The sequence below is a fragment of the Manis pentadactyla genome, chromosome 4 (genome assembly GCF_030020395.1).
Source record: "Manis pentadactyla isolate mManPen7 chromosome 4, mManPen7.hap1, whole genome shotgun sequence".
NCBI classification, from domain to species: Eukaryota; Metazoa; Chordata; class Mammalia; order Pholidota; family Manidae; genus Manis; species Manis pentadactyla.
In genome coordinates, this window is record NC_080022.1 from 41453638 (window position 1) to 41476590 (window position 22953).

Sequence of the window (22953 nt, forward strand, 5' to 3'; positions counted from 1 at the left end):
GGTATCATACGGTTGGCATCATTGTTGACTTTGGGTCCTTGGGGAAATGAATTTCTGGACTCTGGGTTAATTATTTAAACCCTCTAAGCCTCAGTTTCATTATGTGTCAAATGAGGATAATGAGATAGTGACAATCACAATAATACACACAAAAAGTGCTCAATAAATGTTATTTATTTATCATAGGAGTAATGGTAAGGCATTGCAGATATTTAGGATAGTGACATTATCAGATTTGGACTTGGTAAATCCATTCCAGTTGCAAGAGATTTAAGGGAAGCAAAAGTCATCACTGTTACACTTGGTGAAGAGAGTTGAAACTGAAGTGATGATAGTAGGGATGGAAAGAAAGAGAAGTAAGCATGCTCAGTAAAATACTTGAATATGCCATAAAGTCTAAATCAACAATATGAAGATATTATTAACACAGGAGAAACAATTCCATTATTAAGTGTGGTAGGTTGAATAATGACCCCCGCCAAAGATGTCTACGTCCTAATCTCCAAAACCTGTGAATATGTTACCTTATGTGGTGAAAGGAACTTTGCAGGTATGATTAAATTAAGGATCCTGAGGAGAGATCATCCTAGATTATCTGCATGGTCCCAAAGTGATCACATATTTCCTTATAAGAAAGAAGAAACAGGATCAAAAGAATCTCTTCCATAAGCAAGTGGAGAGGAGTAAAGGAAAACAAAGAAAAATATAAGGACAGAAGCAGAGGTAAGAGAAGAGAGAAGATTCTAAACTGATGGCTCATAACATAGAGAAAGGAGCCACAGCCTAGGACTGTAGGTGGTATCTAGAAAGTGGAAAAGGCCAGGGAACAGATTTTCACTTGGAGCGTCCAAAAAGAATAAAGCTCTAAAAGGATACTTTAGACTTCTGACCCCCAAGTTTAAGAAAATTAATTTGTTATTTCAAGCCACTAACTTTCTGGCAGTTCATTACAGCAGGAACAGGAAAGTAATAGGCCAGAATATGTAAACATATTCATAGGAAGTGATTTACTACCCCTAAAACTGATAAAAATAGGATATAAACACCAGAACACAGCACTCTCTGCTACTGGATTAGGTAAAAAAAAGGGCTTTGGCCATATCCTCAATCTCAATCACTAGGACATACTATGTAGGCAATTACACATGCTCATTTGAGAGTAAAGAGCTTATCATTAGGAATAATTTTTTTCTCTACAGTCTTCTTCAGCAACTAATTAATCCCATTTTAAAACCTACCCTGTAGACACTTACATGAGCTTCAAGTATTAAGTGTTCTTAAGAAAACTGTAAAACACCAAACAGACCTATCTGTGTTGTGCAAATAAATGCTTATAAATGCATTTGTATATGCATGTGTATAATCACTCCACTGAAAGAGTATGCCAGAAACAGATTGTCAATTCAGGGCACAGTGATAAAGTAATGAAGTTAGAACTAGATAATAAATTTAAAAACCAGGAAAGAAAGAATCTCTTCCATAAGCAAGTGGAGAGGAGTAAAGGAAAACGAAAATGAATCTGCCAGGACAGTTAAACCTCCCTTCAACTTCTCTTACATGGAATAGGCCATCCAAGCATCCAGGCAACTAAAAACATGTGAATGAGACAAGATAGAACAAAAGACTATCACATCTGAAGAGAAGAAAACACATCTGATTAATGTGCTTTCAAAACTGGTAAATGAATAGTAAAGTAATTTATTACACCAGTTACAGCTTCCTGGTCTCAAGTAAATCCTGCATACTTAAAAGGTTAAGTGACTAAGAACATACCTAGCTACTTGTATCAGATAACAAACTGAAGTCTCCTATCATTAAAAAGAAACAAATGAACAAAACAAAAACAAAAACAGAGCCTTTAAGTTCATCTTAAATCCAAACTATTTATTGTATGTGTATGTACATTATTATACATCACATATGTATACGTATGTACGTGTACTTCTGCATAATATTTCAAAATACAATAAAATATATTTTGACTTCAACTTGTAAAATCAAATTCAATATTTAAATTTTCTAAATACCAATTGCAACCCACTCTAGAAACTGTATGAAGAAAAACATACATGAAAGCATTTAAGACAGAGAATAGTTCTTGGGTCTCAAGTAGGAAAGGCTTTTAGAATTTTCCTTGGTTAGTTTGGTTTTTCATCCACTCAACAAATTTTTATCTGGGCCTATGATAAAACAGACACTGTGGTAGGCAAGTAACAATAATGAAGAAAATAAATCCTTGATTACAAGCTGCTCCTTGAGCTAGGAAGAAATATAACTCCATCCCACCCACTTTGACAAATAAACCGAGGGCCACAGTAACTTTTCAACAGCTAAAACAAAAGTCTGCTAACTTTCAGACAGATGACTCTTTCTAGCCATCTGCAGTTTACTCAGCCTAGTGAATGCATTAAGTCATTATTAGAACTAGACACTAAATCAAGCCAAGGAGAAAAATGTGACAAAAGAACAAGTAGAGAGCCCTTGCCTTTTCAGTTGTTGTAAGCCAAGCCTAACCTATGAACTGTGGTGAACTGTAGTCCCCCTAAGCCTACTATTACTATTTCTAATGCTAAAACAAGGCAAGCAGTGGTTCTTTTTATTGTAATTAAGGGTTTTTATAGCACAGCTCTATAATGAAGCCTTGCCCTATATAAGCACACAGTTCATTATTGTCTTCATTCTTTAAATCCCAAAGGATAAGAGAAACTGTCAAAAAATAAAATTAAATGCATTTCCTGGTCAAGAATTTAGTTTCTTCATCCATAAATATATCACAATTGTATTCAGAACTACCGAAATTCACGCCAAAAAGTACCTGTGTGTGTACACAGGTAACAAAGGATAAACTATTCAATATCAGGGTTGTATTTAAAGCCTCAGGGGAAAATGTCTCTGAATGCGAAAGGAGCATGTGAACTTTTAAAGTTTTAACACCCAGTATTAGCTTTAAAAACTAGGCTACAGTCCTGTAAAAGATTAGTGACTATGGTAAAACCCTCAAAAAACAAAGACTGAAAAAACGATAATCTACCATCTGGTTAATTTATTTCAAATCTATACTGAAGTAGACATTTAATGGCTTTAGGAATAAACATGACACATCTATTTCAATATAACCCTTTATGATACAGAGATAAAATGGTCTAGTGATAAAGAATAATAAATGTGCTAAATACCTGGTTTAATTAAAGAAAAAGTAGTTACAATACATAAAGCACTTCTCTTACCACTATCAACAGCTTCAACTTCACGGTCAATTGCATCTCTGATCATCAGTGGATGGATGAAGAACTGGGCCCACCTGAGAAAAAAAAAGTGTCACTTTCTGTTTTGTTCATAAAAGCTTTTCATCATATAACATCTATTTTTTAATTAAGAAATCTTACCAAGTTGGGGATTTTAGTTCCTAATCATGCATATGTAAAATCTAAATAATATTCTGCATTTCTACAATTTAAAGTCTACAAACTACTTTTTTTCACCATGAAATATAATAACCATACAAAAAAGTACATGAAAGATCAACAGAGACTAATGCTTAATTACATGGTTAACACCTCAGTGGCCACCACGCAGGTCAAGAAACAGACCACACTCAAAACTATAGAAGCACTGAGCACCTACCTTTTCCCCAGAGGTAAATGTGGTAATCCTGAATGTTATGGTAATCACTTCTCTGCTTTTCTTTATAGTTTTACCACCTTTATATATATTATTTCTAGACAAGTGTTTCTTAGCTTTTCTTTCTTCCATTATCCACCTAAATAGCCTTTTCAGATATTTTCTCCTTATCACTCCCTTATGAAATTTTAGTACCACTAGTATACTGTTTATATACTGTATGTATATCTGTGATTTTATATATTAAAAGTGTATAAAGTCTACTTTTTATTCAATACAGGGTTGCAAATGACCAAATAAAATTTTAAGTTAAAAGTTAAAATTTCAGTCTATAAATATTTCACTTAGCTATTTGCTTTTTAATATAATTTACTTCTATAAACTGTGCTGTATCAAATTATATATGCAAATTTTCCATTAATATAAGAGCACATTTTTAAGAAATTAAAATTACTTTTAACAGCCAAGTAAAACAACTGAAAAAACTAGTTTCCTACAGTATTTTGTAAACTTTCAACTTTTGCATCATTTGAGAAACTTTTAAATTAATTAGCTGCCAGATATTCATTAAGATATTGTTGACCTTTTTTCTTTCTCTTCAGTACTTAACATAACTGACAGGTTGAATAATTTTTATTTGATTGAATAAAACAGGATATTTTTATTTAATTCTAAAAAACGAAGTCACATACAAAAGCATAAGTATCAAACATCAACAACAAAATCAAAAGGCAGCCAATGGCAATCTACTGGCATGTATAGACTACCTCTACTGATGACTTCCAGATCAATTAGTCATCTCAAAATCCTCCAATGACCTATCTACCAGTTTTGTAGCACTGACCTTACATACGCTTTGTATACCTTCCACAAACTCAATGTCAGTATAAATGGTGCTTTTGTAATATTCAAGAAAACTCAGAGAAATTAAATACTAAAAATACTGCCAGGTGGGGTTAAGCTTTGGAGGACCACAAACCATTATAATGTCAAACACTATTTCAACCCAATTTAAAAGTACATTGGGTATACTTAGCCCTCTGCTTTTCCTTATAAATTTTAGACTTAGCTTGTCTATTTAAAACTCAATAAATTTAAATAAAAGGTTTCACCATTAAATATAAATTTCTTTAAAATATATGTCCCACTGAGAAAGTTACCTTTGCTCTGCTATCTTCATGAAGAGATACTGGACTTCATCACACAATTTTTTTCTACATATACTGATAGGATTTTTCTCCTTCAATCTGGTAATGTGACAAACTGCATTGACTGATTTTCTAATGTAGGTTTTTTAATCCTACCTTTAATTTCGAGGATGAATCCAACTCAGTATTGCTCTATCACCATTATATATTGTTTTTCAGTGAATCAAGTCTGTAATTTTTCTTATATTACACATTCTTACAGCAAGGTCAGGTTATCTTCATAAATGAGAGAGGAATTATTACTTAAGTTTTTTTGTAGAACTCTAAACTAAAAGGTTTATTTATTTTTTCCTTTTAATCTTTATTTCATATAATGAATATATAATACAATTCATCCATTTTAAATGTACAGTTGATAAGCATACCTACACTACACAGAAGATACAACATGCCTGCCATCCCAAAGAGTTCCCTCTACTTATCCAGTTGGTCCCCAATCCTCTGGCCCTAGGCACCATTCTGATTTTTGCTCGTAATAGAAATGTTTTGCCTTTTCTAGAATGGAATCATATTTATATACTTTTATATCTGGCTTTTTTCACTTAACATAGTTTTTTGAGCTTCATCCATGTTGCTGTGTGTACTGGCTCATTTCATTTTTTTTTTAAATTTGGTATCATTAATGCAAAATTACATGAGCAACATTATGGTTACTAAACTACCCCTATTATAAATTACCACCACATACCCCATTACAGTCACTGTCTACCAACGCAGTAAGATGCTATAGAATCACTAATTGTCTTCTCTGTATTGACGGCCTTCCCATGCCCCCCACACCACATTATGTGTGCTAATCACAATGCCCCAATTTCCCCCCCTTATGCATTCCTTCCCACCCATCCTCCAGAGGCCCTTTCCCTTTGGTAACTGTTAGTTCATTCTTGGGTTCTGTGAGTCTGCTGCTGTTTTGTTCCTTAAGTTTTTTCTTTGTTCTTATACTCCACAAATGAGTGAAATCATTTGATACTTGTCTTTCTCTGCCTGGCTTATTTCACTGAGCATAATACCCTCTAGCTCCATCCATCTTGTTGCAAATGGTAGGATTTGTTTTCTTCTTATGGCTGAATACTACTCCATTATGTATATGTACCACATCTTCTTTACCCATTCATCTACTGATGGACACTTAGGTTGCTTCCATGTCTTGGCTATTGTAAATAGTGTGGTGATAAACATAGGGGTGCATACAGCTTTCTCAAACTTGGCTGCTGCATTCTTAGGGTAAATTCCTAGGAGTGGAATTCCTGGGTCAAATGGTATTTCTACTTTTAGTTTTTAGAGGAACCCTCAAACTGCTTTGCACAATGGTTGAACTAATTTACATTCATGCCAGTAGTGTAGGAGGGTTTCCCTTTCCCCACATCCTCACCAACATTTGTTGTTGTTTGTGTTTTGGATGTTGGCCATCCAAACTGGTGTGAGATGATATCTCATTTTGGCTTTAATTTGCATTTCTCTGATGATTAGGGATGTGGAGTATCTTTTCATGTGTCTGTTAGCCATCTGAATTTCTTCTTTGGAGAAGTGTCTGTTAAGATCCTCTGCCCATTTCTTAATTACATTATTTCCTTTTTGTCTGTTGAGGTGCGAGAGCTCTTTATATATTTTGGATGTCAACCCTTTATCGGATCTGGCATTTATGAATATATTCTCCCATACTGTAGGATGCCTTTTTGTTCTATTAATGGTGTCCTTTGCTGTACAGAAGCTTTTCAGCTTGATATAGTCCCACTTGTTCATTTTTGCTTTTGTTTCCCTTGCCAGGGGAGAAATGTTCATGAAGAATTTGCTCATGTTTATGTCCAAGAGATTTTTGCCTATATTTTTTTCTAAGAGTTTTATAGTTTCATAACTTACATTCAGATCTTTGATCCATTTTGAATTTACTTTTGTGTATGGGATTAGACAATGATCCAGTTTCATTCTCTTACATGTAGCTCTCCAGTTTTGCCAACATCAGCTGTTGAAGAGGCTGTCATTTCCCCACTGTATATTCACGGCTCCTTTATGGTATATTAATTGACATATATGTTTGGGTTAATATCTGGACTCTCTGTTCTGTTCCACTGGTCTATGGGTCTGTTCTTGTGGCAATACAAAATTGTCTTGGTTACTGTGGCTTTGTAGTAGAGCTTAAAGTTGAGAAGCTATATTCCCCCTGCTTTATTCTTCCTTCTCAGGACTGCTGTGGCTATTTGGGATCTTTTCTGGTTCCATATGAAAGAACTATTTGTTCCAGTTCGTTGAAGAATGCTATTGGTACTTTGATAGAGATTGCACTGAATCTGTAGGTTGCTTTAGGCAGAATGACCTTTTTGACAATATTGATTCTTCCCACCAAGAGCATGGGGTGAATTTCCATTTATTGGTATCTTCTTTAATTTCTCTCGAGTGTCTTCTAGTTTTCAGGGTATATGTCTTTCACTTTGTGGTTAGGTTTATTCCTAGGTATTTTATTCTTTTTGAGGCAACTGTGAATGGAATCGTTTTCCTCAGTTCTCTTTCTGCTAGTTCATTGTTAGCAACAGGAAAGCAACAGATTTCTGTGTATTAATTTTGTATCCTGCAACTTTGCTGAATTCAGATATTAGTTCTAGTAGTTTTGGAGTGGATTCTGTACAGTTTTTTTATGTACAGTATCATGTCATCTGCAAATAGTGACAGTTTGACTTCTTCCTTACCCATCTAAATGCCTTTTATTTCTTTGTGTTGTCTGATTGCCATGGCTAGGACCTCCATTACTATGTTGAATAAAAGTTGGGAGAGTGGGCATCCTTGCCTTGTTCCCAATCTCAGGGGAAAAGCTTTCAGCTTCTCACTGTTAAGTATGATGTTGGCTGTGGGTTTGTCATTTATGGCCTTTATTATGTTGAGGTACTTGCCCTCTATACCCATTTTGTTGAGAGTTTTTATCATGAATGGATGTTGAATTTTGTTGAATGCTTTTTCATCATCTATGGAGATGATCATGTGGTTTTTGCCATTCTTTCTGTTGATGTGGTGGATGATGTTGATAGAATTTTGAATGTTGTGCCATGCTTGCATCCCTGAGATGAATCCCACTTGATCATGGTGTGTGATCCTCTTGATGTATTTTTTAATTTGGTTTGCTAATATTTTGTTCAGTATTTTGCATCTACGTTCATCAGGTATATAGGTTTGTAATTTTCTTTTTTTGTGGTGTCTTTGCCTGGTTTTGGTATTAGAGTGATGCTGGCTTCATAGAATGAGTTTGGAAGTATTCCCGCCTCTTCTATTTTTTGGAAAACTTTAAGGACAATGGGTATTATGTCTTCTCTAAATGTCTCATAAAATTCAGTGGGGAATCCATCTGGTCTGGGGTTTTTGTTCTTGGGTAGATTTTTGATTACTGATTCAATTTCATTGCTGGTAATTGGTCTGTTTAGATTTTCTGTTTCTTCCTTGGTCAGTCTTGGAAGGATGTATGTTTCTAGGAAGTTGTCTATTTCTTCTAGGTTATCCAGTTTATTAGCATATATATTTTCATGGTATTCTCTAATAATTCTTTGTATTTCTGTGGTGTCTGTCATTTTTCCTTTCTCATTTCTGATTCTGTTTATGCGTGTAGATTCTCTTTCTCTCTTAATAAGTCTGGCTAAGGGTTTATCTATTTTGTTTCTGTTCTCAAAGAACCTGCTCTTGGTTTCATTGATTTTTTTCCTATTGTTTTATTCTTCTCAATTTTATTTTATTTCTTCTCTGATCTTTATTATGTCCCTCCTTCTCCTGACTTTGGGCCTCATTTGTTCTTCCTTATCCAGTTGCAATAATTGTGAATTAAGACTATTCATTTGGGATTGTTCTTCCTTTTTTAAATAGCCCTTTATTGTTATATACTTTCCTCTTAGAACTGCCTTTGCTGCATCCAACAGAAGTTGGGGTGTTGTGCTGTTGTTTTCATTTGTCTCCATATATTGGTTGATCTGTTTTAATTTGGTCATTGATCCACTGATTATTTAGGAGCATGTTGTTAAGGCTCCATTTGTTTGTGAGCCTTGTTTTCTTTGTACAATTTATTTCTAGTTTTATACCTTTGTGATCTGAGAAGTTGGTTGGTAGAATTTCAGTCTTTTTAAATTTACTGAGGCTCTTTTTATGGCCTAGTATGTGGTCTATTCTGGAAAATGTTCCATGTGCACTTGAGAAGAATGTGTACCCTGCTGCTTTTGGGCGTAGAGTTCTGTAGATGTCTGTTTGATCCATCTCTTCTAGTGTGTTGTTCTGTGCCTCTGTGTCATTCGTTATTTTCTGTCTGGTGGATCTGTCCTTTGGAGTGAGTGTTGTGTTGAAATCTCCTAAAATGAATGTATTGCATTCTATTTCCTCCTTTAATTCTATTAGTATTTATTTCACATATGTAGGTGCTCCTGTGTTCAGTGCATAGATATTTATAATGGTTATATCCTCTTGTTGGACTACCCCATTTATCATTATGAAATGTCCTTCTTTATCTCTTGTCACTTTCTTTGTTTTGAAGTCTGTTTTGTCTGACACAAGTACTGCAACTTCTGCTTTTTTCTCCCTGTTGTTTGCATGAAATATCTTTTTTCCATCCCTTCACTTTTAGTCTGTGTATGTCTTTAGGTTTGAGGTGAGTCTTTTGTAAACAGCATATAGATGGGTCTTGCTTTTTTATCCTTTCTATTACTCTGTGTCTTTTGATTGGCGCATTCAGTCCATTTACATTTTCAGTAATTATTGATACATATGTACATATTGCTATTGTAGGCTTTCGATTCATGGTTAACAAAGGTTCAAGGGTAGCTTCTTTACTATCTAACCATCGAACTGTAACACTCTTATTAAGCTATTATAAACACAGTCTGATGATTCTTTATTTCTCTCCCTTCCTCCTCCATTCTTTGTATGTCAGGTGTTTTATTCTGTACTCTTGTCTTTCCTTTGACTGCTTTTGTGGGTAGTTGATTTTATTTTTTGCCTTTAGTTAGTATTTGGTTGGTCTTCTTTCTTTGCTGTGATTTCATTTTCTCTGGTGACATCTATTTAGCCTTAGGAGTGCTTCCATCTAGAGCAGTCCCTTTAAAATATTCTGTAGAGGTGATTTGTGGGAGGCAAATTCCATCAACTTTGGCTTGTCTGAGAATTGTTTAATCCCTCCTTCATATTTAAATGATAATCGTGCTGGATACAGTATTCTTGGTTCAAGGCCCTTCTGTTTCATTGCATTAAATATATCATGCCATTGTCTTCTGGCCTGTAAGGTTTCTGTTGAGAAGTCTGATGGATTTTCCTTTGTAAGTGACCTTTTTTCTTTCTTTGGCTGCCTTTAATACTCTGTCCTTGTCTTTGATCTTTGCCATTTTAATTATGATATGTCTTGGTGTTGTGCTCCTTGGGTCCCTTGTGTTGGGAGATCGGTGTGCTTCCATGGTCTGAGAGACTATTTCCTCTCCCAGTTTGGTGAAGTTTTCAGCAATTATTTCTTCCAAGACACTTTCTATCCCTTTTTCTCTCTCTTCTTCTTCATATATATATATATATATATATATATAATGTGAATAGTGTTCCATTTAGATTGGTCACACAGTTCTCTTAATATTCTTTCATTCCTGGAGATCCTTTTATTTCTCTCTGCCTCAGCTTCTCTTTATTCCTGTTCTCTGATTTCTATTCCATTTACAGTCTCTTGCACCTCATCCAGTCTGCTCTTCAGTCCTTCCAGAGATTGTTTTATTTCTGTATTCTCCCTCCTGACTTCATCCCATAGCTCTTGGATATTTCTCTGCAGGTCCATCAGCATGGTTATGACCTTTATTTTGAATTCTTCTTCAGGAAGTTTGGTTATATCTACCTCACCAGGCCCTATCTCAGGGGTTGTCTGGGTAATTCTGGACTGGACCAAATTCTTCTGCCTTTTCATGGTGATAGAGGTAGTCGTAGGCAGGTGGTCTATGTGTCAGCTGGGAGAACAAAGTCTCTTCCTGCTTGCTGGTCACCTTGCCCTTCTCTGCTGCCTGTGTAGGTTACCTGCACACTGGAAGCAACCTCCAGGTTAATCCCGAGCTGCCGTGGACCAAGTGGCCCTCAGGATAGCCTAGAGCACTGCGGGGAGTCGCAGCCATGCCGTGTGCATTCTCCTGTGGGAATTGTGCCCCTTCATGCCTTCTGGACCATGCTCTGGTTTCCGCTACCTGTGCCAATTACCCACACACTGGGAACAGTCTCTGGGGTAATGCCCTGAGCTGCCGTGGGCGGGGCGGCCCTTGGGATAACCAAGTGCACTGCGGGGGGTGGCAGACATGCCGGATGTGTTCTCCTGTGAGAATGGTGCCGCTTCATGCCTTCTGGACCTTGCTCTGGCTTTCTCTGTCTGTCTCGGTTAGCTGTGCGCTGGGAGGAGACTCTGTGTGATTGCTGTGGGCGGGGCTGTTCCCCAGTTGCTCTGCAGCTGTGGTGGGTCAGCCGGTTTACTTGCAGTGCCGGCCAGGGGGAATGAAAGGCAGACTGCTTATCACTGTGAGTGGCTTCGGGGTTGCTTTACCCCCTAGGGGGTTATGGGGCCTGAAGTTCCTCAAGATTCCCAGCCTGCTGGGCTGAGTGTGCTAGGACAATTTTGTCCATCTGTTGAGCCCTTGTCCCTTTAAGACTTTTAAAACATGCCTGCTTTTCTTTGGTCCCATGGGAGCTGGCTGTGGGTACCCACTCGCAGTCTCCATCTTGGATTTTACTTTTCCATTTCTCTAATATCCAGTACACCATGCAATATGTGTCTGTGCTCCCAGTGCAGATTACTAGGGCTAAATTATTTAGCAGTCCTGGGCTTCCACTCCCTCCCCACTCTGATTCTCTTCCTCCTGCTGGTGAGCTGGGGTGGGGGGAGTGCTCGGGTCCCACCGGGTCATGGCTTTGTATCTTACCCTTTTCATGAGATGCTGAGTTCTTGCAGATATAGATGTAGCCTGACTGTGGTACTGTATCTTCTGGTCTTTTAGGAATAGTTGGATTTGCTGTATTTTCGAAATGTGTATGGTTTTGGGAGGAAATTTCCACCACCGTACTCATGCCGCCATCTTGAGAATCTCCCTTAAATGTTTATTTTTGAGATTTTCCACTACTGATTCATTTCTTAATGGTTATAAATTACTCAAACTTTTAATTATAATTTCCCTTGTACAGGTTTTGTGAACTGTATTACTAAGAATTTATGCACTTAATATTATTCATATACTGGCATAGGTTCAAAATACTTTATACAATATCTGCAAGATCGTAAGTCATATTCTTTTTCATTATTGATATTTGCACATACTCTCTCTCATTCCCTTGACCAGTCTATCAATTTTATCAGTTTCCTCAAAGAAACAAAATTTAGCTTTCTTAAACTCCTGTTCATTTTTTTCTGAGAAATAATTCACATACTATGAGATATCTCCTTTTATAGCAGTTATGTGTATTTTACTACATACACAGGAATGTGCAACCATGACAACTAAGTTCAGAAATTTTCCATTACCTCAAAAATATACCCTGTGGCCATTAATAGTCATTCCCCATTCTCCCAGCCCCTGGCAACCACTTACCTACCTTTGGTCTTTGTGGATTTGCCTAATCTGGACATTTCATGTAATTGGAATCACACTATGGGGCCTTTTGTGTCTGACCTTTCACAGCATAATGTTTTCAAGATAAGATCCATTCATGTTGCAGCACTTAATCAGGACTTCAATCTCTTCTTACTGCCTAGTAATATTCTCTTGTATGGAATAACCACTTTTTATCCATTCCGTTGATTAGACCATTACTTGCTGGCATTTTGGTTATTTCCACTTCTGACCTATTATGAGTAATGCTATAAACATTCATACACAAATTTTTATGCAGACATGTTTTCAGTTCTCTAGGGTATGTACTCAGTGTGGAATTGCAGGGTCATACAGTAACTCTTATGTTTAACTTTTCTTTTGTCCCAGGGGAGCTGACTGTGGGTTCCCACTTGCAGTCTCCATCTCGGATTTTACTTTTCCATTTCTCTATTATCCAGTACACCATGCAATGTGTGTTTTCTTCAGAGCTTTATAGTTTTTTATCTTAAAGCCTATGACTCAATTTGTTAATTTTTGTATATGGCGTGCACAAAGGATCTAACATCATTCTTCTGCATGTAGATATCCAGTAGTCGCAGAGCATTTGTTGAAAATTTATTCTTCCCCATTGAATTGGCACCCTTGCAAGTGACTGTAAATGTAACTGTTTTTCTGGAGTCTCAATTATGTCCCACTGATCTGTAAGTCTGCTTTTACGCCAGAACCATGTTGTCAAAATTACCATAACTTTGAGTAAGTTTTGAAATTGGACACATGAGTCCTTCACCTTTGTTCTTCTTTCTTTCTTTTTTTTTTGATATAGTTTATGTACAATTACTTGAACATTATGGTTACCAGACTCCTTCTAATATCAAGTTCCTCCCACATAAACCATTACAGTCACTGTCCATCAGTGTAGTAAGATGCTATAGAATCATTACTTGTCTTCACTGTATACACTGCCTTTCCCATGCCCCCACCCCCTACATTATGTGTGCTAATCGTAATGCCCCATTTTCCCCATTATCCCTTCCTTCTAACCCATCGTCCCCAGTCCCTTTCCCTTTGGTAACTGTTAGTCCATTCTTGGGTTCTGTGAGTCTGCTGCTGTTTTGTTCCTTAAGTTTTTTCTTTGTTCTTATACTCCACAAATGAGTGAAATCATTTGATACTTGTCTTTCTCCACCTCGCTTATTTCACTGAGCATAATATCCTCTAGCTACACCCATGTTGTTGCAAATGGTAGGATTTGTTTTCTTCTTATAGCTGAATAATATTCTATTGTGTATATGTACCACCTCTACTTTATCCATTCATCTACTGATGGACACTTAGGTTGCTTCCATGTCTTGGCTATTGTAAATAGTGCTGCAATAAACATAGGAGTGCATATGTCTTTTTCAAACTGGGCTGCTGCATTCTTAGGGTAAATTCCTAGGAGTGGAATTCCTGGGTCAAACGGTATTTCTATTTTGAGTTTTTTGAGGAACCTCCATACTGCTTTCCACAATGGTTGAACTAGCTTACATTACCACCAGCAGTGTAGGTGGGTTCCCCTTTCTCCACATCCTTGCCTATGTTTCTTGCTGTTTGTCTTTTGGATGTTGGCCATCCTAACTGCTGTGAGGTGATATCTCATTGGGGTTTTAATTTGCATTTCCCTGATGATTAGTGATGTGGAGCATCTTTTCATGTGTTTGTTGGCCATCTGAATTTCTTCTTTGGAGAAGTGTCTGTTCATATCCTTTGCCCATTTTATTATTGGATTATTTGGTTTTTGTTTATTGAAGTGTGTGAGCTCTTTATATATTTTGGATGTCAACCCTTTATTAGGTCTGTCATTTATGAATATATTCTCCCATACTGTAGGATGTCTTTTTGTTCTACTGATGGTATCCTTTGCTGTACAGAAGCTTTTTAGTTTGACATAGTCCCACTTGTTCATTTTTGCTTTTGTTTCCCTTACCCAGGGAGAAATGTTCATGAAGAAGTTGCTCATATTTATGTCCAAGAGATTTTTGCCTATATTTTTTTCTAAGAGTTTTACAGTTTCATGACTTACATTCAGGTCTTTGATCCATTTTGAGTTTACTTTTCTGTATGGGGTTAGACAATAATCCAGTTTCACTCTCTTACATGTAGCTGTCCAGTTTTGCCAACACCAGGTGTTGAAGAGGCTGTCATTTCCCCATTGTATATCCATGGATCCTTTATCATATATTAATTGACCATATATGCTTGGGTTTATATCTGGACTCTCTAGTCTGTTCCACTGGTCTATGGGTCTGTTCTTCTGCCAGTACCAAATTGTCTTGATTACTGTGGCTTTGTAGTAGAGCTTGAAGACAGGGAGCGTAATTCCGCCTGCTTTATTCTTCCTTCTCAGGATTGCTTTGACTATTCGGGGTCTTTCGTCATTCCATATGAATTTTAGTACTATTTGCTCTAGTTCATTGAAGAATGCAGTAGGTTTTTGATAGGGATTGCATTAAATCTGTAGATTGCTTTAGGCAGAATGGCCACTTTGGCGATATTAATTCTTCCTAGCCAAGAGCATGGTATGAATTTCCATTTATTAGTGTCCAGTGTCCTCTTTAATTTCTTTAAAGAGTGTCCTGTATTTTTCAGGGTATAGGTCTTACACTCCTTGTTTAGGTTTATTCCTAGGTATTTTATTCTTTTTGATGCAATTGTGAATGGAATTGTTTTCCTGATTTCTCTTTCTGCTAGTTCATCTTTAGTGTATAGGAATGAAACAGATTTCTGTGCATTAATTTTGTATCCCACAACTTTGCTGAATTCAGATATTAGATCTAGTAGTTTTGGAGTGGATTCTTTAGGGTTTTTTATGTACAATATCATGTCATCTGCAAACAGTGACATTTTGACTTCTTCCTTATCAATCTGGATGCCTTTTATTTCTTTGTGTTGTCTGACTGCTGTGGCTAGGAACTACAGAACTATGTTGAATAAAAGTGGGGAGAGTGGCATCCTTGTCTTGTTCCCGATCTTAAGGGAAAAGCTTTCAGCTTCTCGCTCTTAAGTATAATGTTGGCTGTGGGTTTCTCATATACACCTTTGTTCTTTTTCAAGATATTTGTAGGGTTTCTCATATACACCTTTGTTCTTTTTCAAGATATTTGTAGGGTTTCTCATATACACCTTTGTTCTTTTTCAAGATATTTGTAGTCTCTTTCATTCCATATGAATTTTATGATCAGCTCATCAATTTCTTCAAGAAAGGCAGTTAAAATTTGGTAAGTCCTAAGTTGAATCTGTACATCAATTTGGGAAGTCCCTTCTATTAACATGACATATTACATTGGTTAATTTTTGTGAACTAACATTGAATTCCTGGGATAAACCCCACATGGTCATGATATATAGTTCTTTCCATATGTTGCTGGATTCAGTTTCACAGTATTTTGTTGAGGATTTCCACATCTATATTCATAAGGGATATTAGTCTGTAGTGTTCCTTTGGCATCACTGTCTAATTTTGGTATCAGAATAACACTAGCTTCATACAAATTAGGAAGTGTCCCTCCTTTTTGGAATAATTTATGATGAAGCATTAGTGTTAATTCTCCCTTAAATATTGGGTAGAATTAACCAATGAAGTCATCTATACCTACATGTCTCACTGGAAGGTTTTCTGATTACTAATCCAATCTCTTGTTACAGGTCTATTGAGATTTTTTGTCTTCTTCAGTCAGTTTCAGTAGTTTTTATCTTTCTAGATAATTTGTCCATTTCATCAGGGTTATGTATTGGCATACAACTGTTCACAGTATTCCATTACAGTCCTTTTTATTGTGGTAAAATCATAGTAATGTTCACACTTTCATTTCAGATTATGAGTCTTCCTTTTTCTCAGCCAATGTAGATGAAAGTCTTGTCAATTTGTTGATCTTTTCAAACAACCAATTTCTGTTTATTTTCTCTATTGTTTTCTACTATTTTTCTTTCCACTTTTTTTTTTATTATATCCTTCCTTCTGCTTACTTGGGTTAAGGTTGCTTTTCTTTACCTAGACAAATGAGGTGAAAGTTTAGGTTACTGACTTGAGATCTTTCTTTTTTAATGGAGGCGTTTACTATAAATTTATCCCTGTGCACTGCTTTTGATGCATCCCAGGAGTTTTTGTATATTGTTTACATTAGTCACTAAGTGTTTCTGAATTTCCTTTGTGATTTCTTCTTTAACCTATTGATTATTTAGGAGTGTACTAATTTGTACAGATTTGTAGAATTTCCCAAATTTCCTTCTATTATTGATTTCTAAGTGCATTCCATTATAGTTATAGAACAATCACTGTATTTCAATCCTTCCAAGTTTATTAGGAATTTTTGTGACCCAATACATGTGTATGCTGGAGAACAACCATGCTGCACTTAAGAAGAATGTGCATTGTGTCTAGCTGGGGTGGAGTGTTCTACAGATGTCAATTTGTTTATACTGTTATTCATGTCTTGTATTTGCTGATGTATCTAGCTGTTCTATACTTTATTAAAGGTGGGATATTTACATTTCCAACTACTATAAAATGATGTATTTCTACTTTCAATCTGTCAGTTTTGCTTCATGTATTTTGTGGCTATTTTGATAGAAGAATGTATATTTATAACTGCTGTCTTCTTGGTGGATTGACCCTTTTATAATTATAAAATTCCTTTGTCTCTAATAACAATTTTCACCTTAAAGTCTCTTTTGTCTAATATCAGCATAGCCACTCCAGCTCCCTTTTAGTTACCATTTGCATGGTGTATCTTTTTTCATCCTTTCATTACCAATATAGTGTTTATTGTAATCTAAAGTGTGTTTCTTAACAGACACCATATGTGGTTGAATCATGTTTGTCCATTCTGCCAATATCTGTGTTTTAATTGGAATGTTTGATCTATTTATATTTAATTTAATTACTAATGAGGCAGGATTCCCTTACCTTTGCTATTTGCTTTCCATAAGTCATATCTTTGCCCCCCAGTTTTGCACTGCTGAATTGTTTTTGTTAAAATAGATATTTTCTAGTGTACCATTTTAATTCCTTTGTTATTTACTACATTTTTTGAATTTCCTCAAACTAAGAAAGGGTATCTATGAATAAACCATAACATCTTAACTTGGAACAATCCATTCTGAATCAGAACATACTTAATTTCACTAGTATTAAAAAAATTTTGTTCTATATGTCTGTTCTCCCACCCCTCCTGTCCTATTGTCATATAAATCATATCTTTATACATCATATGCCTAGTAACAAAGATTTATAATTTTTGCTTTATACAAGTGGATGTCTTTTAAATCAGATAGGAAAAAGTTTACTAATAAAAAGTGTATTTATACTTTTATATTTACCTAATATACGAGTTATCTTATTAGCTCCACTTCATTTCTTCATATGGATTTGAATTTCTTTTTATTACAGCCTGAAAGACTCCATTTAATGTCATATAGAGAAGATCAAGTGACAAACTTAGGTTTCAGTTTTTCCAAAGATGTGTTAATTTTTCCATTTAGAAAGATATTTTTGCCAGATTTAGAATTCGTGGTTGATAGTGTTTTTCTATGAATATGTCATACCATTGCCTTCTTGCCTCCATGGTTTCTGATGGGAAATCAGCTAATTTCCTTATTGAGATTATCTTTTCCTTATTGAGATTATCTTGTATGAGAAGAGCTGCTCCTTTCTTGCTACTTTCAAGACTCCTTTAGTATTTGGCTTTTGAAAATTTAACTATAATGCATCTTTTTGTGGATGTCATTGTTATGGATGCCATTATGTTTATCCTCCTTGGAATCTGGTGAGCTTCTTGACTGTGCAGATTCTTGTCTTTCATCAAATTTGGGAAGTTTGCATATTATGTCTTCAAGAATTATTCCTATCTCTTTTTCATTTCCTTTTAGTACTCCCACAATGCTAGTGTGCTTAACAGTGTCCCACATACCTGTGAGGCTCTGTTTTTTCTTCATTCTTTTTTTTTCTATCCCTCAGACTAGATAATCCCAAATGACCTAAATTCAAGTTCATTGATTCTTTCCTCTGCTATCTCTAATCTGCTATTGAGCCCTCCTAGTGAATTTTTTATTTGAGTTGTACTTTAAAAATCCAGAATTTCTACTTGGTTCTACTTAATAATTTGTACCTCTCTACTGATAATTCTCTTTTAATGAGACATCATTATCACACTTACCTTTAGTTCTGAGACTTAATTTTCTTAGTTCTTTTAACAAATTTTAAAGAGTTGATTTAAAGTTTTGTCTAGGAAGTCTCGAATCTGGGCTCACAGACAGTTCCTATTGACAGCTATTTTTCCCGTGTATGGGCCTACTTTGTAGCCCTCATAATTTTCTGTTGAAAACAATATTTTAGATAGTATGTCACAACTTTGGAAATCAAGATGTTTTTCCCTCCTCAGGGTTTGTTATTACTGATTATTTACAAACTTTCTTCAACTAATTCTGTAAAGTCTGTATTCTTTGACAAGTATAACCACTGCTTGGTTAGCTTAGTGGTAATCTCTGGTTGCACAGAGACTTCTTCAAATGACTGGAATCAGTAAGTCTCCCAGCCTTTCCAAGGGCCTCTATGTGCATACTGTGCTACGCCTTCAGCATTCAATTAGGCAATTTACAACCCTGCTTTAGCCACCATATCCTGTTTGCACAGAGATTAGCCAAGCTGAGAGACTAAAGACCTCAGGTTTTTCTTGAGCATGCGCACAGCCATATGCATGTATATGGACTTCAAGATCCCCAGGAATATGTTCAAGCTTTTCAAAGCCTTTTTGTACATCTCATTTCCCAGTTTTTCCTTTAAAGATTTTTCGATAGTTTATCTGTTTGCCCCAACTGTTATCCATTGCCTTAGGCAGTCACAAAGATAAACAACTGCCTCTAAATGTTTTGGACATATACCTCCAGAGAAAAAAGATTTTTTCAATGGTTGAGCTCACTCAGGTTACATACAGAAAAATCCTGTAAGTACTGGTTTCCAGGGAACTGTCAGACAAGTCAAATAATGACAATTCTCCAGAATGATGTTCTTAGAAAGCTCCAAATCCATCCAGCCTCTATGAGTAGCTGTTAGATGGCTTTTACTGTGATTGTGGGAACTGTTAGTTTGCAAGACTACTGTGGAGCTGGGTAGAGGTAAATGGGAAAAGGGCAAGTTAAAATACCACAAAGCTGACTGTTCTTACTTAGATTCAGCCACTTGCTTAAGTAAATTGCAATCCCCTGGATTGTTGCAAGCTTTTGGTATTTTCAGAGTTCTTAGGAAGTTGATTTTGACAATTTTTGGCAATTTTTCTGTCAATTACTGAGAAGTATTAAATCTCCTATTGTGGTTGGTTATTTGTGCATTATCCTAATAAGGGATATGTTTTGAGGCTGTGCTATGTGACAATTATGTCTTTCTAGTTATATTTTACCAGTAAATTTTGTTCAGCCTCTTGAACAGCAATATATTTTTTCCCTTAAAGTCTATTTTTTCATGATGTCAATAGAACTACATTGGCCTTCTTCACATCATTATACGTATCTGCAAGGTATATTTTATGACCCTTTTAATTTCAACCTTTCTGCATTCTTATGTTTATATCTAAGTCTTGAGAACTACTTAATTAGCTTAAAAACCCAGTCTGACAATGCTTGTCTTTTAGTCATAAGTTAGCTCATATACATTTAATGGAAATTAATAATATATATGGATCTACATCTACCTCTATCCTACTTTGTACTATATGTCTTTGTCCTATTTTTTGTCTTTCATTTTTATCTTCTTTGAAGTTATTATTTTTTTAAGAAATGTTTTAACTTGAATGTCACTGTGAGGAAGTAATCACATTCAGAATATAAGACATTCTATAACTCTTCAAAATAGTAAAAATCATGGAAAAGCAAAAAGGGCAGAGAACTAAAGACTAAAAGATATAATAACTGCAAGCAATGCAAGTACCTTGATTGGATCATAGAAAAAATCAAATAGCTACATTTTGGGAACAATTCAATTTGAATATCTCTACATATTAGATAATGTTATGGAACTACTCAATTTTCTTAAGTAAGATAATGGTATTGTGGCTTTGTAAGAGAATGTCTATTTTCATAGGACATGCATTTGAAATATTTAGGGGTGAAGTATCATTAAGTTTAGTCACTTTGAAATTGTTTAGACAAATACAGATAGATAAAGCAAATTGGCAAGATAAAGTGTAATGGTGTTATTTGTACTATTCTTTCAACTTCTCTGTATATTTGAAGTTTTTCAAAATAAGGTTGAAAAACTATAGAAAGATATCCATTGGTGAAATGTACTGTTTAGTACACTTACATTTTTGTAAAAGTGGTGTATTTATACATATGCATAAACATATGTTAGGGTAATGTTAGCACTGTATCAAAGGACAAAATATATGACTCGATCAAGAGAGAAGTTTATTTCTTGCACCTATGACAGTCTAGGATAACTGAACCAGATTAGTAGGCAGCTCTCCTATACTGGGACTTTCAAATGGTTCCATTATTTTTTAACACATGACCTCCATCAGTTGTTGCCTTTCCTGCTAAGGTACAGGGCCAGAAATTATCTTCAAAGCAGGCTGTACACCTAGCTGCAGCAGAGGCTGAAAATTTCAGTTCAAGGTGGGCAGCCACACCCCAGCTGCAACTCTTATCAATTGAGAAGGGAATCTGTTAGAAAGCTAGTAGTCTCCATCATAGTCATTAAAAAGGGGACTGGACTGTGCGCTGTCTCCAGCCTAAGCCAGTTCCTACTCTACCTTCTGTTCCAGAATACATAATCTCCTTCATGAACCCTCCCTTTACTTCCCATCTTTCTAGTCAGCTCCTTTAGAATTTAGAATAGGTGCCATTCAATTTAGCACTTTATTAAATGTTTTTTAAAAAATTATTCTAAATGTTTCCCTATACTGGTTTGGAATTTTTACACTCAAGTTTTGTTCTTTTAAAAGTTACCTAGAAAATATTATATGTATCCCTTTAACTCATCAATGCCTTACAAAAAAACCTTTTTTCTCCATTTACCCTTACTCCTGATAAGCTATTTTTGTAATTCTTTAAATTAAAAATATATGTATGTATTTTTCATATACCTTTAAAATATAATTGTTTTAAATAATCCATGTGCATTTAAATTTATTAACATAAAATTACTTTCATTCTTCTTTTTTTCATCTCTGAACTTCATTTTCCTTCCGCCAGAAATAATTTAGAATTTCCTTTAGTAAGTCAGTTGATTACACACCTACAAATGAGTCTGATGATCTATTTTACAATCATTCTTTAAAGAAATTTTTGCATGGTGTAGACTGCAGTCGGGAGCTTTTTTTTTTTCAGGCTATAGCAGATATCCCACTGTCCTTTAGCTTCCACTACTGCTGTGAAATAGTCATCCATCCATCTAATAACTAATAGTCCTCTAAAGGAATTTTGCCCTTTTATTTGGCAAGGATTTTCTATATTCAGTTTCCTTTACCATCACTATGTTTTTCCACATGTGGATTTCTGTTAATGTATACTTCTGGAATTTGTCAGACCTCTCTAATCCAACTTGATGTTCTGGAAAATTTCTAGTGACCTACTCTTCAAATATTCTGTCCTCTACATTTTTCTCTTTCCTCCTTCTAGGACTTTAAGTCTTCACTCTATCCTCTATGCCTCTTCTATTTTTTTCTCTATTTTTCAGCTTCTTTCCCTCTTTCTCCTGTATTTGAGATGCCTTTTCGCCTGTCTTCTGGTTCCTAATTATTTCTTTAGCTATATTTACTCTTTACTTAAACCTGTCCATTTGTTTCTCAATTTTAATGATGAAAGTTCAAGATGTTCTTTTTAATTTTCAAATGTCATAGGTCACATTTTAGTTTCCTAAATATTCAGCTTGCAACTGTATTCAAACTCGTCCTTATTTCTTTAAAAACAAAGTCTAATCATTTTTGTAATTTGTATCTAATTATTCCAATGTCTTAAGATTGCTACGGCACTAGAAATCTTTTTCCTATGTTCTTTTCTCACTCACCGTTGTCTTGTTTTCTTGTGTGCTTGTTTATTAAGTTTGGCCAAATGCTGGTCACTTTACTTGAAAAACTATAGGAACAGTTTAAGACCTGGGATGAAGCATTTTCCTTCTGAGAGGATTTGTGCTTGCTCCTCTCATGCATCTGATAACACTACCAGTTCTGAACCACGTTACATCACAACATGGCTTGACATTCAAGACTCAGATGTTTTGAAAGTAGACTATAATTTCTTAGTTTGGCTGATCCATTTCCTGAACCTAAGGGTGAAGTCTTTTGGAGACCCAACTGATTATGAGGAGGAGCTCCTATGAGACATCCCACTTTGTGGACATTTGTGCTTTGGTATTTCTTGCCTTCACCTTCACCCTGGAATACTAGTAAAGCAAAGTTCAAATTTAATGAAATTAGTAAATACTACCCAGACAAAAGCAGCTTCCATTTTTATTTACTTATGGAGTAAAAATTCAGTCATTTTTACTTAAATTATCCAAGATATTGATAAGCAATGTTACCTGT

The 22953-nt window shown here is 35.5% G+C and overlaps 1 protein-coding gene across 2 annotated transcripts in view; it reads right to left on the reverse strand.

The window, feature by feature from the left end:
- NRDC (nardilysin convertase) overlaps positions 1-22953 on the reverse strand; it is a 122521-nt gene that overhangs the window by 35669 nt on the left and 63899 nt on the right. For both annotated transcript variants that reach the window (XM_036893090.2, XM_057500207.1), the window contains one exon: positions 3228-3301. In XM_036893090.2, coding sequence (XP_036748985.2) covers positions 3228-3301 — 74 coding nt within the window. The remainder of the gene's footprint in view (positions 1-3227; positions 3302-22953) is intronic.